Source organism: Microcaecilia unicolor, chromosome 5, assembly GCF_901765095.1.
Source record: "Microcaecilia unicolor chromosome 5, aMicUni1.1, whole genome shotgun sequence".
Taxonomy (NCBI): Eukaryota; Metazoa; Chordata; class Amphibia; order Gymnophiona; family Siphonopidae; genus Microcaecilia; species Microcaecilia unicolor.
The window spans coordinates 53,960,493-53,977,870 of record NC_044035.1 but is presented as its reverse complement, the minus strand read 5'-3'; the positions used below and the strand labels follow the sequence as shown (position 1 = coordinate 53,977,870).

The window sequence follows — 17,378 nt, the reverse complement described above, 5'->3', positions numbered from 1 at the left end:
CCTAAAAAGAAAAGTAGGCACTTCTGTTCCTTTATTTAATAGTCTTCAGTTAGGTGCGTTCCTGGTGCTTGCAATAGGTGCCCCTTTATAGAATTTCCATCATTTACAGTAAGTTAATCTAAGCAGTGTGCTGAGATTTTATTTGGTATTTGCGTGTTCATGGTATGGTTCATGGAATTTTGTGTGTTTGCTGCTATGACATTTTACGGTGACCAGTCTGTAAAACTGGCCGTGTAGCCCTCATTAAGTAGATCATAGCTCCCAAAAGTTGGATAGCCCTAGTCCCTAGAGATGATAGCCTGATCTGATTTCAACAAATATTTTAGTCCATCACACTAGTATGTTGTATTATGTGTAATTTCTATCTCCCTCTCAATAGGGTTAGTCGCAGGGAGCACACTGATCCCCTCATTGAGGAACTGAATCCGGGAGATGCCTCAGAACCCGAGGGACGGGGTACAGGTGAGAAGCTTAAACCAGTGAAGAACAGCAACAGCATGGTCTAAATCTGTATTTTCCAATGAGTGTGTCATGGGATACTGTTGTGTCTTCAGAACTGATTGCGTATGCCATGGAAAAAGCCACCTTCATCTGATGCCCAGGTTCAGACTAGCAGCACACGTGCTCAGTAATGAACTCACACAGGTATAAGAGACACTGTTGGTGCCTCTTATTTACGTGTGGTGTTGAAATGCACTTGGTCTGGGCACCAGGCAGTAGCAACATTTTTCTGAGGCACACCTTTATCAGGACTGAAAGCCCACTAGTGTGCATGGCAAATTGGTTAGGAAACACTGATTTAGACCATGCTGGAGAGAAGCTGCTGTCCAGAAGGAATAAAAAATTCTGAGCCCCGAGGGGCCAAAGCAGAAAGCCAAGCGGTAGAGCCGCTGACTACTACATGACTTCTACAGCAAGCGTTCTGCAAAAAATTGCCCATGGGATGCGGTTTCAATGAGCTCTCAGTGCATTAGCAGTGATTGGCTCAAGCACTGACAAGAAGAGTGACATTCAAAAAATAAAATAAATAATAATAATAAAGCAAACTGTCGACATAGTTTCAGCATCATTCTCCCCCTCAGATCCAACTTGATTGCCACTTATCCCCCAACTTACTTAAAAGTCAAAATGTCCCTGGTGCCTGATGCACCCTGATCCCTCTCTCAGGCCCCCTGAAGTGTACCCAAAGGAGGCAGAAGAGGTGCCCACTCGCTTATGCTTCTGGCACTGCCATCTTGAAATATGGCAGCTTCCAACCCTCTATGCAGGTAGGGTCAGTCTTCCAGATAATGGATGTTTGCCTTATTTGGTAGGTGGGTGAAGCGATCCAAATAAGGGAAACATTTGTGATATGGCAGACTGACTCCAACAGGTGCACGGGGCTTGGTGCTGCTATGTTTTCAAGATGGAAGCACCAGAGGAAGGAGTGAGTGGGCATCGCTTCTGCATCTATTAAGGTACATCAAGATACATCTCAGTGGGGCCTCGGGGAGCAGTCAGAGGGTGCACTAGATGCAAAGGACATGTTTGTTTTAAGTAGATGGGGAAGGGAGGTGCACTATACACCAGGGTATATTTATTTTAAGTGAGTCGGGGAGGGGGGAAGGGGGAGTTGGGTCAGATTAGGGGTGTGGTGATTGTACTAGACACCAGGGACATGGATTTTTAAAAATAATTTTGGGGGAGGGGTGTTCAGTTGGGTAAGCAGGAGGAGGGAGATCAGGGTCAATTTAGACTTCAGACCTGGCAGTAGGTTTCTGGCATTGTGTCCCTGCGGTAGATATCTGCACACAACTATGCAGTACTGTGGGGTAATTAATAGGCTCCTTTTCATACATTTTAATATGCTGTGTGCTAATGGCTGCCATGGGTGTATAATTCAACACAGAAATCCTTTTTTATGTACAACAGCCATTAACAAGCAAGTAAACTGTTAACCATGTGCAGCAGCTTGCGGTGACTTTCTGAATCCCATGAGAGCTTTCTGCATGAGCCCCTCTGTGTCTTATAGTTCAAACTGTATTTATACTTACTCCCCTGCAGATGGCAGCAGAGCCCTGTTTACTGATGTTTCCAAGCTGTGTGTAAAAAGATGAGATGAGATTATCCCAGTGATTGTTCTATACAATTAACATGTTAATGGAAGACCCCAAAATATGACAGGAATAGAACCCACCCCTCTCTCCTCCTTTGTCTAGCCACAACAGATGTAATAACAGGGAGGGGAGAGACTCCTTTCAGATGCCTACTTTTACCAGCACCATAAGCAAACTTCAACTAAGCTAGTTCATGCCAACAAATTGGTGCAAGTTAACATATTCTTCAGTCTGCACATTAAAAAAAAAAATCAAAATTGTTTAATAGCAAAACACAGCTATTTATGTATGAGGACATAAATAATAATAATAATAAACAGGTGGTAAGGTTTATTCCCTCATATATCAATAACTATCCTTTTGTCACCAAAATGCCCTGTAGCAATTTTTGTCACCACATTGTTTTGCTGTATCTGACAGTGCGTACTGATTTTCTGTGAAACTTTTGTAGGAATGCACAGTTGTGAATTAAATAAAAAAAAAATGAATTAAATACCTCTGACCGGTTGGGGATTATCACACAAGGGTAGCCTGTCATGGATTATTCCAGAACTGCTGCAATCACATGTAATCACCAGCCATTTCTTCCTGATACCTTGTGAGTTCCTGGCCTATGAATATCTCTCTGCAGATCTATACACTTGGGTGGTACAAATTTTACAACTAGCAAAATAGGAAACCTATGAAACCTATCAACTTTGGAGTGTAGAAAAGGTCCCTATCTGTTTTGTCTTTTAAATAAATAAGTGTTTTGATGATTTGCACTCAGTGCAGATTTGGTTAAATCATTACTGATGACAAGCACTTGAACGCAGACATTGACAGTATTTTATAAATCATGTTTCCACACGTAATATGACTGATGCACGCGACGACGAGAGCATGTGTACTTATATGTGTATCATGTATAGGTGAAGTTTGGACCAAGTTGCAATGTGCAGGCATACTTTTATAAAATATGCATGTGCACACATGGAGAACATACACATTTACAGCTGCCTCGGAGCACTTGTGCACTACTGGGGTTATAGTAGGACACTATTTTATAAAGCTACATAAAATAAGATGCCTGCAAAATTTTCAAAAATGTGTCTATTACAAAGTTGCCCTATAGTGTCAAAACTGATGCTGGACTAAACTTGATTTCAAATTTTAATATTACTACTACTACAACTACTTCTTATAAGAACTTAAGAATAACCATACTGGGTCAGACCAATGGTCCATCTATTCCAGTATCCTGCTTCCAACAGTGACCAATCCAGGTAACAAGTACCCAAATAGTAGCAACATTCCATGTTACTTGCACATGCCTCTCCCATGGCCATGTCCCCTTTTGAGTTGTGCACTATGGGATTTGGGCATCAAGTGTTATTTATTTGTAGCGTTTATACTCCACATTATCTCAAACAAGTTCAGGTTCAATGTGGCTTATATCAAACTTTAAAGCAAAGTATAATAAGGATTGATCAAAAGTAAAAGACAATAAGAGGTGTAACACCAAAACAGTAAAATGAGTCATTTGAAAATAACAAACTAGCTTAGAGAATTACAGTGGCAAGGAATTCAATAAATAAAAATGCTTTCAACAATTTATGGAATTTTAGGTGATTAGAAACATGCCTAATTGACTTTGGGAGGTAATTCCATTGCTTCGTAGCTTGGTATGAGAAACTAGCATCAAACATTGATTTGTAATGGAGATTCTTACAATTTGGAAAATGGAGACGTAGATAGTCTCTTGATGCAGGATGGGTATTACGTGATGGTAATTGCAGCATTGGGGTTCTTGTCAGTTACTTGTGACCTGTATGGTCACTGTTGGAAACAAGATAATGGGCTTGATGGACTTCCGGTGTGTTCCAGTATGTCAGCACTTATGTTCTTATATACTAGTTACCTGGCTACTACTGCTGCTGCCACTACCTGAGGCTGATCAGTTCAGGAGCAAGTGTTTCACTCTCACTTCCAAGACATACTCTCCACACCAAGGATTTGTAGCTTTGTGCAAAACCAAACTTTGCTGAACTCTGCAACAAGCAGTTTAAGTCCTCTTTGAACAGTCAGTGGTGAAGGCGGTTAGCTTGGCAGAGTTTAAAAGGGGGTTAGACGGTTTCCTAAAAGACAAGTCGATAAACCGCTACTAAATGGACTTGGGAAAAATCCACAATTCCGGGAATAACATGTATAGAATGTTTGTACGTTTGGGAAGCTTGCTAGGTGCCCTTGGCCTGGATTGGCCGCTGTCGTGGACAGGATGCTGGGCTCGATGGACCCTTGATCTTTTCCCAGTATGGCATTACTTATGTACTTATATGTAAACTGTAAATCCAGAGCAATTTAGGGATATACCCCCAGATTCTATATAGTGCGCCTAGAGATCCATGCCAAAATCCAAACAGATTCTATTACGATGCACGTAAAATAACAAGCTTAACAAGCTAATGATCACTGATAACAGCACTTAACAAGCTATAGTGAGCACTGATTAGAGCTGATTAGAATGTATGTGCACAACTTACTATGCATATTTTGTAACAAAGTGTGCCGAACTTCTAACATGCACAGGCAAAATGGTGAGTTATTAGGGGCGGGGAAATGGGTATTTCATGGGCATTCCAAAATTTACGCAGTAGTTATAGAATATGACCCAGTGTGCATAAATCTACAAACCAGGATTTACGCCACATTTTCATTGGTGTAAATGGATGCATGTAGTTTTAAGCACTGAGATATCAACTAAACATATTCTATAATTGGTGAATACACGTAGCACTGATTTCAGGGCCGATTTTTTTTAGGCACCATATATAGAATCTCCCCCATGGTATATACATATTTACAGTTCCTCCTGTCCATACCCATCCCTTCTGGGTGAAACAATCTAAGGCTGTACCTGCAGCACTTGTGCAGCAAGCATATCTTCCTATTGATCAGACCTCCCTGTCTGTCACCTCCTCTCCTCCAAAGGAGTACCTCTCTGGGCTAACACCTTTGACTCTGAACAGCTCTTCACTTTTCCTGCTCCAGGCTGGATCCCCTGTTTCCCACCTGGAGCACTCCTACTTCTCACGGTTAATGCTGGAATTAGCAGAAACCACCTCTTTGGTCAGCCTTAGTTTCTTGAACCCATCCAGGACTCCCCTTCTCCTCCAAGGGTCTTGGCGGGGTTACAGGCAACTGAAGACTTCATATACCTTCCATCAACAATGTTTATTAACTCCTAACTCCTCCCACACTCTCACTCAACAACTACAAACATTTCCCTCTATAACTTACCCAGGAACCCACACCCTTGGGCTGGATCCTTTACCACTCATAATTCCTAAACTGTCCCCTCAGGAAACTCTGAAGGGTTCTACATTTTGACACTTAGAGGGGCATAATCGAAAGGGACGCCCACGTTTTGTTGAGGACGTCCTCGCAAAATGTCCCGATGGAAGGGCGGGGAAACCCGTATTATCGAAACAAGATGGATGTCCATCTTTCGTTTTGATAATACGGTCAGGGAGGCCCAAATCTTGATATTTTGGTTGTCCTTAGAGATGGTCATCCCTAGACTTGGTTGTTTCTGATTTTCGGCGATAATGGAAACCAAGGACATCCATCTCAGAAATGACGAAATGCAAGCCCTATGGTCATGGGAGGAGCCAGCATTTGTAGTGCACTGGTCCCCCTCACATGCCAGGACACCAACTGGGCACCCTAGGGAGCACTGCAGTGGATTTCATAAAATTCTCCCAGGAACATAGCTCCCTTACCTTGTGTGCTGAGCCCTCAACCCCCCCCCCCCTAAAACCCACTACCCACAACTGTACACCACTACCATAGCTCTTTTGGGTGAAGGGGGGGCACCTAGATGTGGGTACAGTGGGTTTCTGGTGGGTTTTGGAGGGCTCGTTATTTCTTCCACAAATGTAACAGGTAGGGAGGGGGGTGGGCCTGGGTCCACCTGCCTGAAGTGCACTGCACCCACTAAAACTGCTCCAGGTACCTGCATACTGCAGTGATGGACCTGAGTATGACATCTGAGGCTGGCAAAAAATATTTTGAAAGATGTTTTTTGAGGGTGGGAGGGGGTTAGTGACCACTGGGGGAGTAAGGGGAGGTCATCCCCAATTCTCTCCAGTGGTCATCTGGTCATTTCGGCCACCTTTTTGTGCCTTGGTCGTAAGAAAAACAGGACCAGGTAAAGTCATCCATTATGATTCGAGGACGTACATGTGTTAGGCATGCCCAAGTCCCGCCTTTGCTACGCCTCTGACACGTCCCTGCAACAGAAAGCTGCTGGGGATGTCCAAAATCAGCTTTCAATTATACCGATTTGGATGACCCTGGGAGAAGGATGCCCATCTTCCGATTTGTGTCAAAGATAGACGTCCTTCTCGTTTGAAAATGAGCCAGTTAGTAATCCCCATTATTATGGGGAATTACATGTGTATAAGGTGGTCAGTGCTGTAGAGTGCTACATGGGAACAGGCTGACATTAGGCGGGTCTCTGTGATACTGAGGAGTTAGACTATCCTATGTTGGTCATGGCAATGGGCAGTAGAGCTGGAAAGAATCCAAGCTGCCAGTTGCTGTCACAGAAGAATAACACTGCGAATAGAGGAAGTGACTAATTGGTTTCTCTAACTCAGGGTTAGCTCATGGTCTCAAAATAGGAAAATGACACAGATATACAGTAATAAGGTCGATCAAAATGTTGATTTTCCTGCTCATTGGATGATCATCCATATTTCCTACTTGTATGCCTATTTCTGAGCAATTGCCATTCATATTTGGAGATTTTCTTATTTGATTGCTATTGGACTTGGCCCAAAAGACACCTGTATGTTTCACCCTGAGTTATGCACAACTTTGCTGAGAATCATTTTGAGCAACAGATCTAACCAGACTTTTCAAAATTTACATTAAAATGAGATCCTTACATTTTTCTTTGTGCCTTTTAAATACTAAGGTAACATTGGTACTTAAACATTTTGAGAAATCTCAGAGTTATAACCTTATATGTGGTGGTGGTGGTGAAGAACTAGTATTTATCCGGCCACAATGTGTCAAGGTTAAACCAGTTCAAAAGAGGGTCCTCAGAATGATGCATGATCTGCACTATAAGATATATACAGAGAGCCTTAAGGAGTTACAGATATACTTTGTAGAAGAAGGGAAAGGAGAGAGATCCTACAGACAGGGTTGAGTATTGTACTAGGAGGTATCATTTTGCGTAGAAGGAAAAGTTCAAGGACAAGGATGCTGAAGAGAGAGAAGCTGAAAAGGAATAGGAAAAAATATATATTTTTAAGAGAAGGTGGTGCACACCTGGAACAGATTTCCAGTGGAAAGTACTGGAGCCCAACTATACAGAACTCAAGCATGCATGTGATATATACGAAGAGGATAATTTTTATATATGCCAGGCACTTGAATCTGGGTACATCTGTTTTTGCACTCAGTGCAGTACATGCCCTCGGTGCATACTTCTCTGCATGACTTTCTGTGTATATGTTTATTACTCCCTTATAAAAGAGTACTGAATGCACAGACCATTTTGTACACACATACTCGGTGTATGTCCATTATAAAATGACCCCACTAGTGATATTAGTAACATAGAGAAAGAAGACCACAAATGGAGTAAAAGCTGTCACAGTACAAATAGGAGCCTGGGTGTACCATGTTTTCCTTTTTTTACTGACATCTTCTATACACCTAGTCCCACCATTGTGAACTTGCTGCTCTGTTAATCTATAGTGAACCCCAAGCAAATATTACTGTAATATATCTGTTGTATTGTAACCCGCTTTGATGTACAAGGTATAGGAATCAGTATATCATGTTTTTTTATAATAATTAAGGGGTCCTTTTACAAAGCTATGCTACCGATTAGTGGCGCACTAAATGCAAAGAAGCCCATTCTTTTCCCATGGGCTTTTTTGCATTCAGCGCACCGCTAATGATAGCGCAGCTTTGTAAAAGGAGCCCTAAGTAAATAAACTATACATATAGCATTAACAAAATGACAATATAAAAAATATTGATGCAAACAAATAGAAAGGATTTAAGTAAAGGAATACTCTAAAACTAAGTCATTGGCAATCTCTCAGAGACATTGCGAAAGAGAGGTGGGGAACCAGTGACATTAATCACTTGCACAAAGCTGTACAGTGAAATTCAGATCTGGACCCTGGTTTTCCCTATTTTGGAGTGAAAGCCATAACCTCTTAAGTCAACAAGAGATGGACTAAAAGGATGGAAATGTATTATTTCAGGTGGAGCTGTGACTGATTTTGACGGGGATGGCTTACTGGATTTAGTCTTATCCCATGGGGAATCTATGGCCCAGCCTTTGTCCGTCTTCAGAGGAAACCAGGTAAACTGGGGAGGTGGCATTGGGATTATGGGGTGGAGTTGGGGAGACAAGCCTACAGGAACTGTAGTCAGTTAGTTATGATGCATTTTATTCATGGCTAATATCTTTTAGTAAGATTAAAAGATGATTCTGTCTAATCTGTGTACATTTAGTATATAGTCCTTGAGTTCAACATTTATTAGAAATTTCGCCAACAACAACAGATACATAAATAAGATTGTGTGCACGGAAATTGCACATTAAGATTACAAGTGAGGTGCAGTGCAGTCAATTTCAAATAACACTTGAGGGTTCCCACACCTTGCGAGAGGATTGAATTCAATGAAATTCAAGGGCAAAGGTAGTAGCATTGGCCTGTTTTGTATTTTTTACTTATTTGCTGTTTTTATGTTGGATGTAAGGTTTTTATAACGTTTGTTCTTTCCTATAGTTAATTGGAGTTCCCCAGCGTCCCTCTGGACCAGCATAGATGGGTTATGCACTCCTACCAGCAGATGGAGACTGAGAACATACTGAGCTTGAAGTGTGTGTATAAGTGGGCCGTGCAGTCCCCTGAAAGCCAGTCTGTTCTCAGTCTCAGCAGATGGTAGAAGTGGTAAGTCTTTGCAGTTCCTTTGGGTTTTAGGTCTTTCTTTAATAAAATTTTTTTTTTTTAAATAACCTCTTTCTGACCCAGCTCTAGTATAAAGAGACAAGAGGGTTGAAAAAAAAAGACATCTAGACAACCGGGCTTGCCTGCTGACCAGACAGGGGTTGAGTCTTGTGGGGGGTCTCTCTCACCCCAGGGGTGCCAAACTCAGGCGGCTGAGACCCTCCCCCCACAAACTTACTCAGTGTCCTCGGCTCTTCTTGGCTGCTGCAGGGCACCAGGATTGTCTAGAGGTGAGGGATCTATCTGCAGCTGTTCTGCTTGTTTTTCATACAAAAACAAACAAAAAAACAACAACAACAAAGAGCAGTTTTATTTCCATGGGAGCTTCTTGAGTTGTTCTTTGAGGAGACGTTTGGCTCTTCAGCTGCTATTAACAGGCCCGGAGGAAGTTTCTTTTCAGTGTGTATCTAGTTCCCACTCTCTTCTTCACCATAGCAGCACCACAGTTGAACCACTGTGCCTCCTGTCAGTGCCCGGGGGGAAGGGGTGGATGCTTTGGGCTGCAGGTCGTTTTGTGTGGGGGTGCGGGCTCCGTTGGCTTCGGTGTCGGGATCAGCGGTTGAGTTGCATGTGATGTTGGGGACTGTAGTTAAAGCTGGAGATTCTTCAGATGCGGCGTCTGATCCTGCTGCCATTTTGAATCCCTTACCACTATTGGAACCGCTGTCGTGGAGCCTATTACCGCAGGAGAGCTGGCAGTCTCTAGTGCTGTGCGGCCTGGCCCTGCATCAGTGGATTTTCACCCGGATTTTGTCCTGGCCATGTGCAGTGCCTTTTGTCAGCGACATGAGGGATCTGGCTGCAGGATCCAGTTGTGGGATCATCTTCTGGATTCCCCACCAAGAAACACTGCATGGACTGGGACGTGGAGGATTTAGAGGAGCTGGGATACTCCCCTTCAGAGGAGGATCCTGACTGGGCCATAGAAAAGCTGGCAGATCAGAAGTGGCCTGGCAAAGAGAGTGAATGACTTAATGACTTGCTGCCAGGTTAGGATTCCTTCGTAGTCTGCATTTTTCAGAGGAAGGAGCTCCAGGAACTTGTTGCCCAAGTTTTGGCCACCTTAAAATTTGAGGAGGCTCCTAAGGAGCCACCGTAGACTGTGGATCCCCTGCTGAAAGGTATCCGAAAGTCCTCGACATCCGCTACTGTGCATTAAGATATCAGGTACATTATACAGACCCAGTGGAAGGTGCCTGATGCCCCTTTTCATCTGGCAAGTCTATAATGTGTCTCTACCCAGTTCCCAAGGAGGATAGGAAGACCATGCATCCTCCTTTGGTGGATTTGATGGTTTCTCAGTTACTAAGAAAAACATGGTCCTGGTGATGGGGGTACTACCCTCAGGGACCCTAAGGACTGGTGTATGGAGACACCCCTCAAGCAGGAGTTTGAAGTGGCTGCTCTTGGGATGCAGGTCGCCATTTGTGGTGGCTTGATTGCTTGTCTGTTTTCATTGGCCTGAATGAGTCCTCGATGAAGAGGTGCCAGACTGGTCCTTAGTGGATCAAAAAGTGGCCAAGATTGAGATGGAGGCTTCTTTTTTGTCCGATGCCCTTTCTGATCTACTCCGTGCCTCCAGAGATCTCTTTGGTTGCATGGTTGATTGGCAAATGCGGCCTCTAAATCTAAGCTTAGTAAGTTTCCCTTCAGGGTTCGCTCCTGTTTGGTGAGGATTTGGACAAACTAATCGAGTTTTGGAGAGTCTAAGGTCCCCCAAAAAGGAGTGTTCTTTCCGGCCCATCCTTGATGTCAAGGGTATGAGTTGGGCTTTGTGGGTTCTGTTGTTCTGCATGCAGACTCTTTGATCTTTGATTGCCACAGTCCAGCCTGGGGAGTTCCTGACTTCTGTGGACCTCACTGAGATCTATCTTCACATCCCCATTTGGAAGTCCCACCATAGGTTCCTTTGCTCTGCCTTTTTTGGGAGACACTTTCAGTTCTGTGCTTTCCTTTTGGTCTGGCCATGGTGCCTCACATTTTTTCCCAAAGTAATGGCGGTCATGGTAGCGGCCTTGCGAAAGGAGGGAGTTCTTGTTTATCCTTACCTCGACCATTGGCTCATTCAGGTGAAGTCCTTTCAGAACCGGGTGGTATAGTTGCTTCGGGAGCTGGGCTGGGTGATAAACCTGGCCAAAAGCCATTTGGAGCCATTACAGAACCTGACCTACCTGGGGGTTTGCTTTGATTCCGCTCAGGACAGGGTATTTCTGACATATGAGTGTGTTCAGAAGTTGCAGGGCCAGGTGTCCTTGCTCCTTTGGAATTGGTGTCCAAAGGTGAGCAAATATCTCCAAGTGTTGGGGTCCATGGTGGTGTCCTTAGACATCATTCGGTGGGAGAGGGCACATATGCATCCTCTCCAGGCAGCTCTTCTGTCACGCTGGTCGCCTCAGTCTCAGGATCTGAACATCAGATTGCCTCTTCGGGTTCTGACACAGGCCAGTTTACGGTGGTGGCTGGTGACCTCTCATCTAACAGAGGATGTCAGCCTGGAGGCCCCAATATGGACAGTGGTTTCCACAGATGCCAATATTTTAAGCTGAGTGGCCCACTGGTTCCTAGCCACTGGTCCCCGGAGATAGCAGTTCTGTCCATTAATATCTTAGAGACCAGAGCAATCCACCTGGCGCTGGCCATGTTTCAGGACCTTCTGCTCGGCAAGGCGGTGCAGGTGTTTTCTGACAATGCTATGGCGGTGGCATATCTGAATCATATAGTCTGTCTCTTGGTGGAACTGCCCTTTCTCCTACTGGCATTACCCTCTCTGCTGGCCCAGGGTCCAGTGTGTCTGGACAACCCAGGTTGGTTCTGTCTTATGGCATGGCTCTTGAGAGGGCATATTTGAGGAAAAGAGGTTATTCATCCTCTGTTATTGATACTCTTCTGCATTCCTGTCGGCAGTCAACCTCGCTGGCTTATATCATTCTGGTGGGTCATTGATGATTGGTATCAGGACCATTGGGTGGTCCCATTCAGGGCATCTCTTCCGCTTCTTCTGCAGTTTTTGCAGAAAGATGGTCATTCCAGACATTTAGTGTGGTTTCCAGGTAGCAGTCTTGGGCTGCTTTCACGGCCACTTGGGAAGGCAAGTTTCTGGCTGTTCATCCTGACATACAGAATATCCCGGGGGGGGGGGGGAGGTCTAGCATCTCTGAACACCCGTGCATCCGGCAATTCCTTCTTGGGATCTCAACTTGGTCCTTTTGGTATTAGTTTCTCTGCCGTTTGAGCCATTGTCCGGTTCCACCTTAAAGGATCTCACGCTGAAGACAGTGTTTCTGGTGGCAGTGACCTCCGAGTGTTGAGTTTTGGAGCTTCAGGCATTGTCCTGTCAGAGCCCTTCTCAGACATGGTGGAGTTGCGTTTGGTGCCTTCTTTTCTACTGAAGGTGGTTTCTCTGGTTCATGTCAACCAGTCCGTGGTGCTTCCCGTCCTCGGTGATTTTTCTGTTTCAGAAGAAGATTGTCATCTTCATTGTCTAGATGTCCGCAGAGTTCTGAGGCATTACCTGAGGGTATCACAAGAGGTTTGTCGCACCGACCAGCTCTTCGTGATAGTCAGGGGTGCTAGGAAAGGTGAGGCGGCATCCAAAGTGACTATTGCTCGTTGGATCAAGAAGACCATTGCTTCTGCCTATCTGTTCAAAGGGAGACCAGTACTGGACCTTTTGAATGCTCATTCCACTAGTGCTCAGGTGTCTTCCTGGGTGGAGCACTCCTTGGTAGCGTCACTTGACACTTGTAAAACGGCGACTTGATCCTCCTTGCATTCCTTTGTGCGTCATTACCGTTTGGATGTGCAGGTACGGTAAGATGAAACCTTTGGGGCTCAATTGTTGGAATCTGGGCTCTGAGGGTCCCACCCATAAAGTCACTGCTTTGGTACTTCCCATCTGTGCCGGTCCAGAGGGACGCTAGGGAAGGAGAAATGAGATCTTATCTGCTAATTTGCTTTCCCTTAGTCCCTCTGTTTGCTTTCACCAGAGGTTTTTTTTTTGTTTGTTTTGTTTTTTTAATTTTCAGGACAGTGTAAGGCACAGTGTGACTTTTTCTTTTTCTCAGGGCGCACACAAATGAAGTTATGCAACCAAAAAAGAAAAAAAGACAAACATGAAGAAATTACAGGAACCCTCCTAGTGCTCTGTTCCTAGACGACAGGTCTGGGGATTTTTGGCTCAGGTCTGGGGATTTTTGGCTCGTTGGCAGTGGTTCAGCAAGGGGGCCAGGCCTCACTTGTTCTTTCATTGTCTGTAGTTGGTTGTCTTTCCTTGTTCCTTGGGGTTTCCTCTTGCAGTGGGCTCTTCGTCCATGGATCTGCTTTTCTATTCATAGGCTGACTTTCAGGGGCCTGCACAGCCCACTTATACACACACTTCAAGCTCAGAGTGTTCTCAGTCTCCATCTTCTGGTAGGTGTGCGTAACCCATCTGTGCCGGTCCAGAGAGACTAAAGGAAAGCAGGTAAGTTCTAATTTCTGCGTCTTTTCTCTTTTACTTTTTAAGGGCCCCTTTTACTAAACTGCAGTAGTAATTCCTGGATTGTAAAATGCAACGCAGCCCATTCGTTTTGAATGGGCTTTGTCACATTTGCCATGCAGGAATCACTAGTGCAGTTTAGTAAAAGGGGCCCTAATTTTGTAAATTGCCTAGATTTGGCTGTGCTCTAGATTGGCAATGCATTAAATTCTGAAATAAATAAATAATAATAAAAAATGCTCTGCAGCTACAGCGTCAATTTAGTGATAAGACAAACCATATTCCACCATACATCATAATCAATAAACAAAATGTTATTCCAGTTGAGCAAAATAATTTGAAGAGCCAAAGCGATTAGCAGATCCAAAAGTCTTCGATAAGGAATTTGAAATACTCTGACAAGCCAGCAGATTTCCAAATTAACTCCAGGATTCTATATAGTGCAAATGAAATTGCATGCACAAATCCGGATGTATTCTGGATTTGCACGTGCAAATTTAATTACAAGTAACAAGCCAATCAGCACCGATAATTGCCCCTTAACAAGCAATTATTGATACTAATTAGCAATTAGAATTTACAAGCACAACTTGCTAGGCATATTCTGTAAAGTGTGGTGCACGTAAATTCTAATGCATGCTGCCAAAAAGGGGCGTGGCCATGGGCATGGAATGGACGGACCGTGGGCTTTCCAGAAATCTAAGTGCACAGTTATAGAAAACACCTGCTCTGTGCCTAACTTAAGCACTGGTATTTACACTAAGTTTTACTTGGCGTAAATGGATGGCATGGCTGCTAGCCATATTCTATAAACCACACCTAAATCTAGGCACGGTTTACAGAAAACGCATATGCAGAAATATTTTCAGCGCCGATTTTTCAGGCACCATATGTAGAATCTAGTTCCAAATGTTTAAAATGTATTAGTTCAGTAAGTTGAAAAATAGCACTATGCTTCCCCCATATTCTCTAATGGGTGGTTATTGCTTTAGAATGTGTGTATCTCTTTGGAGAGGTTCTTGGATCTCAATGCAGAGGAGGTGCGTTTATCAGGAAGAAAGAACACTTCTCAGGAACTGCAGTACCAGCCATTCAGTGCAGTTGTATTTACTATTCAAAGCATGCGTTTCCTGCTTCCAACATCCCATTAAGCTTACTGTTTGCTTAAGACTATTCCTTTACAGATTACACTCAGAGAGCCATAATGATATTTTACAACCTTCTTAGATTTATAGTACAATTAAGTAAAACATGCTGTAATGCCGTCTGCTCCTGTACAGGGTCAGAATAACAACTGGTTGCGAGTGATACCACGTACTAAATTCGGAGCCTTTGCACGAGGGGCAAAGGTTGTTCTGTACACTAAGAAGAGTGGAGCACATCTTCGAGTCATTGACGGTGGTTCAGGCTACCTGTGTGAGATGGAACCAGTGGCACACTTTGGTCTGGGTAAGTTTTCTGTAATTGCCCCAGTGACTGGTAGCGGCCCGCACTATAACCAATGTACTAAACGACTCTAAGCATCTTGTGTTACACACAGATTTTTACATTACATTACAATGGGCATTTATAACACATACATACCTCATGAGTTCAGTGAGATTTACAGCCTAAGACGTTGGGCATACCCAAGAATTTACATCAATAATTAAATCAATTCAAAAACATTCAGCATGAAGAAAACCTTTGTAATAAAAAGGTTTTTAATGTTTTACAAAAAATTAGTTGGTAATTTGTCTTAAATTTTTAGGTAATAAATTCCCCATTTTGCCGCTTGGTATGAAAACAATAGTGAAAAGTCAGTTTTATAAATAATGTTTTAAGAAATGAGTAGTGAAGAGTTAAATACTGTCTAGAAGCGCTATCGTGATTTCTACTGGATAAGCATGTAAGATTGGACATATAATTTAGAGCTAAACCATGAATAAACATTATTTAAAAATAGCAGGAGATGATTGAGATTGAGGCCAAGGTGGTGTCTGAATAAGATGAACTTGCGGGGGAGCTCTGTCTTACATCCAGATTTCTGCTGTTGTGTGGAGCATCCATTTAGCTTGAGAATGGGCAGGGGGAAGGGGAAAACCAGCTTTTCTCTCTCTGCAGCCAGTTTACACCCCCCCCCCCCCCCACCCCGTCAGACAACTCTGGAGCAGCTGAACTGGCACTACCTTTGGCTCTGTCAGTGGAAATGCCCATCGGTCCTGTCGAGAGAGAGCAGCTCCTCAGCAACCAATAAGATTCGCTGCAGGAGAGGAACAGAGTGCAGGCAGCTCTGTAGTGCCTGATCTGTTGGAGGCCCCATTCCCGTAGTGTCATCCTCCCCTGAGCCTAGGAATTTGGTTTGATATGGAGGATGGTTCCTTCAATTACAACTTATTGTGAGTGAAAGAACTTTTGTTAAGGGGGGGGGACCTTCCTGAACTTGCTGTTAGAGAAATTTCAAGACCAGCTGTAGTGACGCTTGAGACACTCTGATATGCAATACAAGCTCTCAATTCTTTTGGGGCAGTTGTGGAACAATTCCAGGTGATAGATGAACATATTACCAGGATTGGTGCCTTCGAGTGGTGCTTAGCCGGTGGTGGGAGGCAGGGCTGGTGGTTGAGAGGTGGGGATAGTGCTGGGCAGACTTATACGGTCTGTGCCAGAGCCGGTGGTGGGAGGCGGGGCGGGTGGTTGGGAAGCGGGGATAGTGCTGGGCAGACTTACACGGTCTGTGCCCTGAAAAAGACAGGCACAAATCAAGGTAAGGTATACACAAAAAGTGGCACATGTGAGTTTATCTTGTTGGGCAGACTGGATGGACTGTGCAGGTCTTTTTCTGCCGTCATCTACTATGTTACTATGAGTGGAAAGTTGGAACCTTGCAAGAACTAGGATATAGTATGATTAAAAATAAGTTATCTTTATATCAGAAGCTTGAATATTTGGAGAATCAGCTGAGAAAAATAACTTAGAATTCTGAATTTCCCCAAGTCACCTTTAATCCCCCCCAATGGAAATATTGCAGAAGTACTTTAAGGAAATGCTTAAAATACCATCAGAAGCTATCCATATGCCTCCACTGGGGGCCCTTTTTCCAGCAGCTTGGTAAAGGAACCCCTAGGTTTGCTGGTAGACTGATGTTCTTTGGAATTCTTACTTCTTCTGCTGTAAACTTTTCTGATCTAGGCCTGAAAAATTTCCTTGCTATTGTGGACGATATTGTATCTTTTCCTTTTTCTGATTATTATTACACTTAGGTGTCATTCTTTTTTCTGTTTGCTAAATTTTCTTTCCATAATTTGATAATCTTTTTGTGTTGTGTCATAAGTACATAAGTACATAAGTACATAAGTAGTGCCATACTGGGAAAGACCAAAGGTCCATCTAGCCCAGCATCCTGTCACCGACAGTGGCCAATCCAGGTCAAGGGCACCTGGCACGCTCCCCAAACGTAAAAACATTCCAGACAAGTTATACCTAAAAATGAGGAATTTTTCCAGTCCATTTAATAGCGGTCTATGGACTTGTCCTTTAGGAATCTATCTAACCCCTTTTTAAACTCCGTCAAGCTAACCGCCCGTACCACGTTCTCCGGCAATGAATTCCAGAGTCTAATTACACGTTGGGTGAAGAAAAATTTTCTCCGATTCGTTTTAAATTTACCACACTGTAGCTTCAACTCATGCCCTCTAGTCCTAGTATTTTTGGATAGCGTGAACAGTCGCTTCACATCCACCCGATCCATTCCACTCATTATTTTATACACTTCTATCATATCTCCCCTCAGCCGTCTCTTCT

At 43.7% G+C, this 17,378-nt stretch overlaps 1 protein-coding gene across 1 annotated transcript in view; it reads left to right on the top strand.

The window, feature by feature from the left end:
* The window catches only part of CRTAC1 (cartilage acidic protein 1), a 495,959-nt gene that overhangs the window by 439,439 nt on the left and 39,142 nt on the right, over positions 1-17,378 (top strand). Inside the window, exons 9-11 of the mRNA XM_030204795.1 lie at positions 380-462; positions 8,366-8,466; positions 14,876-15,044. Coding sequence (XP_030060655.1) covers positions 380-462; positions 8,366-8,466; positions 14,876-15,044 — 353 coding nt within the window. The remainder of the gene's footprint in view (positions 1-379; positions 463-8,365; positions 8,467-14,875; positions 15,045-17,378) is intronic.